The following is a 10793-nucleotide window of genomic DNA, read 5'->3' as shown; positions in this document are numbered from 1 at the left end:
GTGATGTTCGCACGCCCAGATAAGCAGAGCTCCCAAAGCAGTTCATCCACTCCCATCACAGATTAATCCACATATTCCCAGTGCCTGTTCCTTAAATCACCACCCACCACTGTGTTCCACACGTGGCAAGGAGGGCAGGGAGAGCTGGGAGATGCTTCTGGACTCATCTGGAAACACTCTAATCACCAGGACGACCAACTCCTCCCTAGATCACTCCTAAAAGTGGTCTAGAGGGACTGGTCTTGCTCCCAGAGCCCCATTCTTCTTTGAGTGGATCCCAGGGTAGAAGGATAAAGGGTGCAGCATGCTCTTGGCCACAGCTCCAATGCAGCCAAGGACCCTTCCTCATGTTCTCTAGCCCTAGACACCCCCTGAAGTGGGACAATTGCTTTTGGTAACACTTAGCAGGACTCAGACACTCCAGGCAGAATGCTGCAAGCCAGAGGGAAAACCTTCCTTCCTCCCTGGAGAGGTATCTGCTCCTGCCTGCTCCAGCACAGGCCAAGCTGTCCTGGAGGAGGTCCCACATTGCCACGGGCAGCAGACCTTGTAGGGGAGAGCTGGACCATGAGACAAATTGTACTGATTCCATTGGGACCATGTGAAATTGGGAAGCAAACCCACCTGCAGCCTGGTTGGAAGACGCCTCTCCTTCAAGAAGATGAGGTCCATCCCTTCTACATTTTTTCTCCTGCCCCGTCTCCTCCTCATGGCAGCATCGTCTCTTCGGAGGCTGCCGTTTACAATTTGTCCCGTGACAGGATGGATTAACCCTGCCTGGAGGATGCCAGACAAGTCCATGCCCAAGGAGCCCTGGAGCGTGTTCACAGTCCCCAGTTTGGGCATGTTTGTGTTCAGGGGAAAAGGAGAGGAGTTCCCTGGGGACCCATCAGAGCCTCTGGACAAGTCCACTGCTGTGTCACGCCAGCCGTTCAGCACAATGGGTGGATGAACATGGGCTGCTGCTAGTTGCTCCAAGCTCCTCTGTTTGGCGTCTCTCTCCATCTCGAATTCATAGGGCCTCCTGTGCTTCCGCTCGTCCTTTGCAAAGGCAGGGGTCAGGAAACCTTCCTGTGTGTATCAAAGCCACAGAGAGGGTTACAGCCACTCATGCACTGCCCAGGGACCACAGCTCTTCAAACCAACACTGAGCTAATGGCAAGGCTCTTCTGCCTCTCCGCAGGAGCCCTGAAAGATGCCCTTTCCCTGGGCACATCACACCTCTCTTTCCGTGTCAGGGTATGGTGCAGGAGCACCCTCACACACTTTTATCTCCCAAGGTGCTATAACCCTGGGTGCTCCACCAGCTGCTGGGCAGCCAGGCTGGGGTCCCAGGCCAGCAGCTTCTGTCTCTGCACTGTGTCCAACAGCAAGAGGAGATGAGAGTGAGCTGGTGACTGGTGGGTCAGTGCTCTCTCCTGCACCCTTTCATTTGGGGCATGAAGGCAGTGTCCCCTTTTCCCCCTGACCATGCTGGCTGATCCAGCACTGACTCTGGAAGCACCTCTATAGCCGCAGGAGCTGTGGAGCTGCTATGGAACAGCCGCCTTCCCAGCAGCGCTGGCAGAAGGCTGAGAGCACGGGAAGCTCACCAGGAGCCCTTCAGTGGAGGGGACCAAGTGGCTTACGCCATGTGTTAGACACCACAAGTGGCATCAAGAGGCAGTGAAAACCCAGGCCCCGCTTGGGAAACCCCTGAGCACTTCTGGGCAATGCTTCACCACAGAGTCCCAGGCCTGTCCCTGCCCAAGGGCCCCCCTCACCTTTTGTACCTGTGAGATTAACACCTCATTATTGAAGCTGGGGTCAGGGGCTTCTGACTCAGCAAAGCTGTTCCTGCTGCCAGCATTGCTGGCTACCGCTGGAGCCATCAACAGGCTTTGTGTCTCAAACTGCTGGCTAGAGGATGGCCACTTGCCCTTCAGGATGGCATGGCAGATGTTGTCAATGCGGTTGATGATCACACGGTCCTGCAAACAGAACTGGATGGTAGCAGGCTGGGACTCGAATGACTGACTCGTGCATGTCATCTCAGGATTAAAGAGAAACTCAGCCCTGGTGACCTCAGCTCGGCGGGGAACTATTTTGGGGCAGGCATGTCCACAGGTGCTTGGGAAGAGAACCCCAGTTAGAGCATCTGTGAGGAGCATGTGGGGAGGACTAGGAGGCAGAGCTGAGGCTGTGTAAGCCACTGCTGGTCAGGACTATGCAGTAACACTTGCAATACAAACAGCATTAATTTTAAACTCACCTTAGGCCACTCAGAGAAGGAGTAAAGTGTCTTCTCCTGCAGCAGCTGCGCTATGGTCGGTGCCCGGACATCCTGAAGGTCATCGATCTCCCCGGGCAGGACAGAAGCAGAACTCTTGCTCTCTTCCTCCAAGTACTTCTCTGGACCATCTGAGAACGTGACAGAACAGAGCACATCACCACCCTGCCTCTCTCACACTCCTCACACCTTCCCACTCCAGCACCCAGCTGGCTCCACAAGGGTCCCATTCCCCAAACAGCCACCAAGAAATGCAGCAGCCCTAGGTCACAGCAGGTGGCCTATGCTGCTCAGTGTCGTAGGCGGAGGCACACCGCCACACTCAGGAAGGGCCAGCATTCTCCTGGGACAAGTCTGGGGGGCTTGTATTGCAGTGGCCCCCATCCCTGGCCATCCCCATACCCGAGGGAGTTGAGGAGGCGTATGCCTTTCCAGAAGGAGCTGCTTGCCAAGCAGTGCCCATGCCAGGAAGGGAACAGCGTCCTGCATTCCATGGGATGCTCATGGCAGAAAGGCTGCTGGGGCTCAGGGTCGAGGATTCTGGTTAGCCCTGCTGACAAATGCAGCCACCATCCCTTTGTTCCCCAATCACATCAGCTAGGAGGACCTGAGCTCCTGCAGAGGAGAGACAGCTCCGGGGGCTCGGCAGCCCCAAGGCTTTGGCTCTGCAGGAAGGACAGCAGGTCCCTCCCACCCCAGGCACAAGTGACTATCAACCAGAAGGAGCTCTCGGAACTGTACCTTGACTCTGGTTGCTGCTGGCTTTCTCCTCCTCACCTCTGTTCTCACACTCTTCTTGCTTCACTCCCTGGGGCTTGGGGTGCAGGGCCTCTCTGCAGCCCACCTGCCCCTCAGCCCCTCGGCCCCAGGCCTCCCCCCCAGCACGGGGGGGCTCTGCCCCTGGGGCCCCCAGCAGAGGTGCAGGCAGGCTGAAAGCCTGGCTCTGAGACTGGTCTGGTGAGTGCTGCAGTGTGCTCTCCTCATCCAGGCCATGGTCCTCCCTGCCCTCTGGCCCGGGCTCCCCCAGTCCTTCAGGTGTCCCCAGCCTCAGGGACTCTCTCTTGCCATTCACATCTTCTGGGCAAGTGTCCTCAGGCGTAGGCAGGCCAGAGCTCTCTTCCTCGCCCCCCAGTTCATTAGCCTTGGGGTCACAACCAGCCCTGGTCCTGGGACCACTCAAGCCTTCCACATCATCTGCTGCTGCCTCAGAGTTATCATCATCCTCTTCCTCCTCATCATCTTCCTCACTGTGGCTCTGACTTGGCCCTGACTTTGCCTCCATTCCTTTCTCCTGCAGCAGATTGATGAACCTCTGCTCAGGAGGAACTTTTATTTCATAGCTATGAAGACTGGGACTGTAGAGCCCCACGCTTATGGCCCCTTCCATGGCACCGTGCTCGGGCAACACTGGTGCTGGGCTAGTGAGGTCTCCCTCCTTCTGATGCAAGGCTTCACAGAGCTCTGCTGGGACAGTCCGTGGAGGGTCACTTTCAGGGGTAGAAGGTGAAGGCTCAGCTTCCTCATTCTGACTATCCATTCGGTCACAGCGCACCTGCAAACCCTCTAGGAAGGGAGCCTCTCTCATGGCATCCACATCACAGCTGGATGGATCCTCATCCCCCTCCAGCTTGCCCTCAGAGTGTTTAGCAACACTGCTTCCAACATCTGTGCAACCTGGGCTGTCTCGGGCAAGGGAGCTTTGCTCGCTATTACAGGCCTTCTCATCATACATCATGCACACCAGTGAGTCTGGCAGAGAGCTCTCATCATAGTTACTGGAAATGATGTCCTGGACTTTAGACATGAATGTTTCACAGTTTGCATCCGGCGGGCTGCCCCCAGCTTGGGACATAGTGTTGTCTGCGGCTTCTAGCTTGATCTGACCCTCGGTTTCATTCTCCAGAGATTCACACGTTTGGTCCACCTGGCTGTACAGAGGGGAACTGTAGAGTTTGGAGTTAGTCTGGTAAAGGCAGCACAGGGTTTCTGGGCCTGGGAGCCCTGTTCTTTTATGCTGGGCATAGTTCCTGTATGCATCTAAAAAAGACAGCTGAGGGTCATTCATGATGTAGTAGTCAGTGCGATTCAGGCCATGCTTGGCAGTGCCGATCAGCAGGTCCCGATCATGTTTGCCACACTCCCACCACACCGGCAGGTAGAGGCTCGGCCGGCACAGCTTGAGCCGCTCGTGGAGCTGTGGACACTTGAGCACCTGCTCGCGCACCTTTCGCAGAAGCTCGATACGGTAGAGGGTTCTGGCGGCACGTTCCTCCGTGATGGGCTCCACGTAGATGTCAGGGTCTGGGAGACCTACAGCAGGGATAGAAAAGCCAGGCCCCATTATACAGATTGATGAGAGTTACTCAGAGGCAGTGATAAGCAAGGTGAGTTTTAACTCTCGCTCAGGCTGCAGATGAGGTGGGGGAGTGCTCGTAGCCACCATTAAGGCTTCTTTTACCAGTCTCACCACCTTCCATTCATTTGACACCAAACAGACACAGAGGAGTAAACTCCCTTTGCTTTAGCAGCTGGATGAAGAGCGACATTTGGCTGCAGAGGATTTCAGAGTCTTGTCTGAGCTCTGCTCCACCAGCATCAGCAGTGCTGGAGCTGCCTGGACCTGCTGGCAGAGCAGCTCCTTGGGGTCCAAGCCCCTTGTAGCCCTTCTCAGGTTCTCAGGAAAGGGCATCCCTCAACTCATGCAGCTCTTTTGATGAGAAAAATCTACCTAATGCGTTAACACACACATCCAAGGAACTGCGCTGACAGTCCTGACAGGTCCGAGATGAAATCTTTTCTGCTGCTGTTAGAAGCAAATCGCTTTGCACTTGAATAGCCCCTAAGCAACTTTTCATCTGCCATGTCCTGCACGGTGCCAATGCACTGGGGCTCTGCAGGGCACTCTGAGAAAACAGATGCCCTGTGTGTTGGCCCGGCTTCCCAAGCCTTCCAAGCAGTGGGTTCAGTCTCCTCCCAAGCCTTCCAACCAGTGGGTTCAGTCTCCCTTTACCCTGTAGCAGAGCTCTCTCGTCAGCTATGCCACAGCATGGACACTGTGCGGACTCCATACAGCACCAGCAGAAAGATGCTTGGAAAGAAAGCAGCAATACAGATCACCCAAACAACCTCCAGCTCCAGTGTGGAGGAGATCACGATCTGCTGCTTCTCTATTTCTCCTCCTTCACATCTACAGGTTGCTCTCTTGGATAAAATTGGTTGTGATTTCATGGGAGAGCTCCATGAGACCTGTGAGAGCAGGAGCAGGAGCAGGAGCCCACAGGGCTGCCCTACCTTCCCATTGTGCTGGGGAGGTGCTACATGATGGTGATACGGCAGCCAGAAATGCACATGGCTTCTGCAAGCCCACAGCCTGCATAGCATCTCACTGCCTCCAACTGTCCCTGAAACTCCTCCCTTGCTCTCCCACTCCACAAGAGCAGTGGGACCATTTCTGACCTATGACTACATGGATCTACCATTACCCTCCCACAGGCCATGCAATTTCCACTCACCATCCTCTTTCCACACTGGGAGACCACAGACATTCTTGCACATGGCCACAAAGCTGTAGAAATACTTCTCCAGGCTCTCATCTGTCTTCTTCTCCAGTCGAGAGATGGCTCGGAACTGGGCCCAGTCAAAGACCTTTTTCTCCTGGTCATAGACAACCCCAAAGGAGGAGACAGTGCGGTAGAAATCTGCCTGCTCCCTCCTGGTCCACCTGTGGGGCACGGAGGAGACACGAACACCACTGAGACACGTTCTGGTCCCAGTATAGGCAAGGGACCAGGCAGAGAGGCTCAGAAAGGACTACCTAGTTACTGCTCACCAGTTTGGGGGGAGCTGCCAAGAGCAGCACAAGGGGGAGACTGTGCTGCTCTCTCACCACAACCTGAGATCCTTTGCCTTATGGTGCATAGTGAGGAAGAGCAAAGGCCATGGGTCCTCTGGCTCTGAGCTCACTGTTGAAAAAACACTCTTGGCTGTTTGAAAAAACACTAAGTGCTGCTCCTGGCTGCGCTGCTGATGGGGTGCAGGCCCCAGCAGCTTCTGTGGAGGCACAAACCTATCTCACCTACTCACTTCCTGCTACATCAAGTTGTCTCACCACCTCCATGGAACAGCCAACTCTCTGTACCAGGAATTAGAAAGGAAGGTCCTGCGGACACAGCTTTCATCCAGCCTCTTCCAGAGGGAAACTGTGACTGAGGTTCACTGCTGTAAGGGTCCCAAATACCATCCACCCTGCTGACTCCAGTGGACTCCTGGGTGTCTCCCCCCACTCTGGAAGGAAAGTAGCCATGGTGATGGGGGGTTCAGTTACAGCACTGTTAGAGGACAACTTTCACTCTGGCTTGGACTGTCTGAGGTTTCACCTCATGGGGATCATTCAAAGGAACGATCCAGGAAGAGATGGTGAAGAGCGTCCTCGTAAATACGGCCCTGGGCAAATGGAGCACAGAGAAACAGGCCACAGAGAACAGACCAGAGTGCAAACTTCAGGGCAAGAGCAGGAGCAGGTCACGGCAGAGAAATGCGAGTGCTGTGGGCTGAAGAAAGCTTAATGTCAAATCTCAGCTCCTCTGAATTGCAGCTCTGAGCCAGCAGCAGCAAGCAGCTGGGACACGTCAAGGGAGAGCAGACAGGGTGACAGCACCTACAGCACTCCCCAGCTGACCAAAATACACCCATACCAGCATTTCCACCCCTGCTCCCAGGGTCTGTGAGCCCTCCACAGTGATATTTCATTCCAAGAAGGAGAATAACAAGAAGAAAGTAAATAGAAAAAACAGTGATCCAAATCAAGGAGCCCAATGAGGAGTTTGTTGAAAGGTCTCAAAGGCTGGTGGGAAACTGCCTAGGACACTCCTGTAAAAAAGCACTCAAAAAATAAAAAGCCCACAGAATTACAGAGCAGGAATTACCAGGTTGCTGTGGTGTCCACAGCACAACCACTGACGCCTCCACCTTGAAGAGGGGAGAGTACAACTGGAAGAGGTCCAGAGGAAGGGGAGAGGGAAGATCAGTGGGCTGGAGCCACTTCCATGCAAGGAGGCCGTGAACAGAGAGCACAGGGCAGCACAGATACCAAGCGGTTATGGGGGTTCCTGCAACAGGAACAGGTTCACAGGAGACAAAGCCATTGAGAACCATTGACCACAGAGAGTTCTTGCAGTCAGGAAATCCCGGGGCTGCACACTGGGACTGGCAGCAATGGAGGCAGCATCACCCTGCCGCATACCCTCCCCAGTTTCTACAGAGGGTCCCAGGATAGTCCCACCATCCTTCCACTTACTGGGATTCAAATGAAATGGGAGCACACCACAAGCAGGATATGCTGCCACTGGGCTCCTGAGGCCATGGGCTGGAGGCTAATGCAGCAGCATGAGAGCCACGAGGGTCAGAAAGGCTACACGCAGGGGCTGTGACAGCACTCATTCGTTAGCACTCAACCACAGCATGTCCCAAGCTCACAAAATGGCTCAGTAGCACTTGCTCTGCTGGGGCTGGGGGGCAACCCCTGGCCCAGCAGATGCTGGATTTGACCCTGAAGAGCTGTCCCCTCGCTTCCTTTCACTGTGTCGCTAGCCGCCACCCACAAACTACAGTGGACGCTGCTTCTGAGCCAGGCTGGCTGCTGGAGCCACAAGGCTCCCTTACAGCTGAGAGCAGCGTTCCCTGCCCAGCAATGACCCACACACCTCCATCACGGGGGCAGCTGGCTGCATGACAGCCATGGTGGCATTTACCTAGGTAAATCCAGGGGGGCAAGGATTTCTACTGGCCTAAATCAGCTTTGGAAAGGACCTTCTGATGTGTTACCTTTTCTGCATTTCTTTGTTCACTGAGTCCATCTCAGATGCTCTCCTGAACATCTCGTCCTGCAGCCAGTATCCATGGTTACCAGGCACCAGCATCTCAGTACGGGGAGGCAGTTCTTTGCGGTTGCAGCGCTGGTAGACGGTGACAAGCCTTCGTAGTCTGGCTGTGAGGGCAGATGAGACAGGCCAGCAGGATCTGTCTGAGTCGGAGCCATCCTGGGCTTCAAACATCAGCAAGGACATCAGTATTTAATGCAGACTCAAAGTGACAGATTCCCATGTGCCTCCGGCCAGCTCCAAGAGCTCCCTCTCACCTTCTCCCTCCCATGGGGGACACCAGAGATCACAGCCATGATCATGGCTGGGGAGACCATCCCTGGACCTCTGCACCCCAAAAGCTGCTGGCTCACAGCCTCACCATGTCTGAGCTTCTTTCAGAGAGAGCCCAGAGGCAGAGATCGGGGTCGGAATGACAGCTCTGGGCCAGGCCATGTATGGGAGAGGACTGTAGCTCCCTGCTCAGCAGTAGGACCAGCCATCCCAGGGCATCTGCCAGCACTGCCTGCTGCAGAGACCTTGCATACTCATCTAATGCAGGCAACTGCATGGACAAGGTTAGGCCAATGGCTTCTAGTCACCCCTGGCTGGCTTTGGCTGGAAACACTCTTTCTTGGGACCCTGGCCGCCATGCCACAGCGCCCATCCCTGGGTAACAGGTGATGCCCCGGCTAAGCTACCTCATCCCCTAACAGCAATGCATTCCCCCAGCCCAGCAGTGTGTCTCCCCAACCCAGCAGCATGTACCCCCAGACCCAGTAGCATGTCCCCCCAAACCAGTAGCGCCTGCCTCAGTGCTCTGGCTCCAGCTGCGCCGTGCCAGGCCCTATGGGACCACATGCCGTGCTGTGGGAGATACGGCCTCACCTGCCACTGGCTCATCCCGCTTCTCACTGGCTTCGCCCACCCCAGCAGCCACGATGTCCTGCAGAAGGAAACCATCAGAGAGGGCTCTCCAGCCCTGCAGAGAACCCCCCGTACCCACAGCCCACCCGGCTGGGGCAGGGTACAGGGTGGCAGGACAGGCAGGGCCGCATGTCCTGTGCCCTTGGGCTGCAGTCGCTGGCTGCCCTCAGCACATGGGATCACAGCAGCACAGCCAGGGGAGGTGACAGCTCAGAGGGGTGGTGCTGTCCATTTTGGGCCTGGAGGGAAGGTCCACCACCGTAACACAGGCCAGGACAGTAGCAGTGCAACAGTCTCCACTGCTCAAATGAACCCTGCACCCTCCCGTGCTGCCTTGTTCCCTGCTCTTCCTCTCCCCCAGGGCCATTTCTTTTGGGACGCCCCCGACTCCCACATGGCTCCTGAAGCAGAGTGCAAGAGCCAGCACCCCTGGCCATTACCAGCCCTCAATCGCCCCAGGTCCCCACAAGGCAAATGCTGCCCAGGTCTGCAGGAGACACAGAGAGGGAACAGCAGAAGCTGTGCTCCTGTGAGCAGAGACGACACAGACAGCGTGGGGCAGAGCCCATGCACGGCATAACAAAGCCAGCACAGAGCAGGGTCACTGGCAGCGCTGGTTCCCTGGTGCCCTGCAGCAGAGCTGACAGAGCCAAGCCTGCAGCGCAGGGCAGGAGGGCAGCCTGGCAGCAGCAGATGTGCATCGATCACCGTGAATCTCACTGACCTCCTGCTTTGGCGGCCCCTCCAGCTTTTCTCCACTGCTCTCTTCCTTTTCCGTGCTGCCCCTGAGTAAGAGAGTTAATTAGTCCCTGGCAGCAGCATCATAGCCCTCTTGGCTGTGCCAGTTGTTGGCAGGAAGGAGCAGAGAACTGGTGCTCTTGCCATCTCTCCGTCTCATACTGGCAAGCCAGCTGTGCTCAGACACACAATCTGCTTCCTTCCTCCTCCCTGCACACAGCTCACCCCACAGCACTGCCCCACTGCTAACATGGCCCCCAGGAGTGAGCCAGACAGCCCCCAAGAGCTCGGCTCCATCCCCTGCCCACCTTTCGGCAGCATCCTGGGCCCCATCACTGATGCCCTGCTCCGCAGAGAGCAGCTTCTCATCCGGCATGCCCACCTTCTCCAGAAAGCACAGCGCTGGGTCCGCCCGCATGGCATTGTACCTCTCGTAACCTGCCAACCACCACAGGTCACGAAAAAGGAGAAAAACAGCACTAAGCCAAGCCTGAGCCTGGTTCAGGCAAACCTCCCACCCTGTGGGACACAACTGCCCACCCAGTTCTCACTCTGTCTGTGCTGCTGTGAGTGCAATTCTCACCCCCAGAAATTCAGAACACGCTCCCAAAAGCTGCTAATTTCTCTGCAGCCCCTGTGCAGCAGGCAAAAAGAAAGGTCAGCCTTTCCATGCCACCAGGCAGCCCTGCCCGGGAAGTGGTGCAGTGCCTGGAGAGCTGTGCATAGCACTCGCAGCAAGTTGCAGTTGGGAGCAAACAGCCCCATGGCTCCCGGAAGCCACTGGGGGACTTCATGACCAGGCTGGGGATGCTGGGAGAGGCTCTGTGCCTTCCTCCTCACCCTCATGTGGCAACTGCAAGCTGCTCCTGGCAAACCAGAGGAGTCTGCCATGAGACCAGGCATGGCCACCCTAGGCACTGCAGTGTGCCTGCCCCACCACCCAAATGAGCCAGCAGTGCTGCAGTGGCAGGTGCCTGGGGAGAGCTGCCCTGTGTGGCTAT

The 10793-nt window shown here is 56.1% G+C and overlaps 1 protein-coding gene across 1 annotated transcript in view; it reads right to left on the bottom strand.

The window, feature by feature from the left end:
* CHD6 (chromodomain helicase DNA binding protein 6) overlaps positions 1-10793 on the bottom strand; it is a 53729-nt gene that overhangs the window by 2031 nt on the left and 40905 nt on the right. The window contains exons 25-33 of the mRNA XM_074157611.1: positions 10101-10230; positions 9779-9839; positions 9016-9073; positions 8093-8312; positions 5782-5990; positions 3011-4579; positions 2252-2400; positions 1764-1970; positions 625-1071 (exon numbers count right to left, since the gene is read on the bottom strand). Of these exons, the coding sequence (XP_074013712.1) occupies positions 625-1071; positions 1764-1970; positions 2252-2400; positions 3011-4579; positions 5782-5990; positions 8093-8312; positions 9016-9073; positions 9779-9839; positions 10101-10230 (3050 nt within the window). The remainder of the gene's footprint in view (positions 1-624; positions 1072-1763; positions 1971-2251; positions 2401-3010; positions 4580-5781; positions 5991-8092; positions 8313-9015; positions 9074-9778; positions 9840-10100; positions 10231-10793) is intronic.

The sequence above is a fragment of the Numenius arquata genome, chromosome 12 (genome assembly GCF_964106895.1).
Source record: "Numenius arquata chromosome 12, bNumArq3.hap1.1, whole genome shotgun sequence".
Lineage (NCBI taxonomy): Eukaryota > Metazoa > Chordata > Aves > Charadriiformes > Scolopacidae > Numenius > Numenius arquata.
Note: the sequence above shows the minus strand (reverse complement) of the source record. Positions and strands in the feature narration are given on the sequence as shown.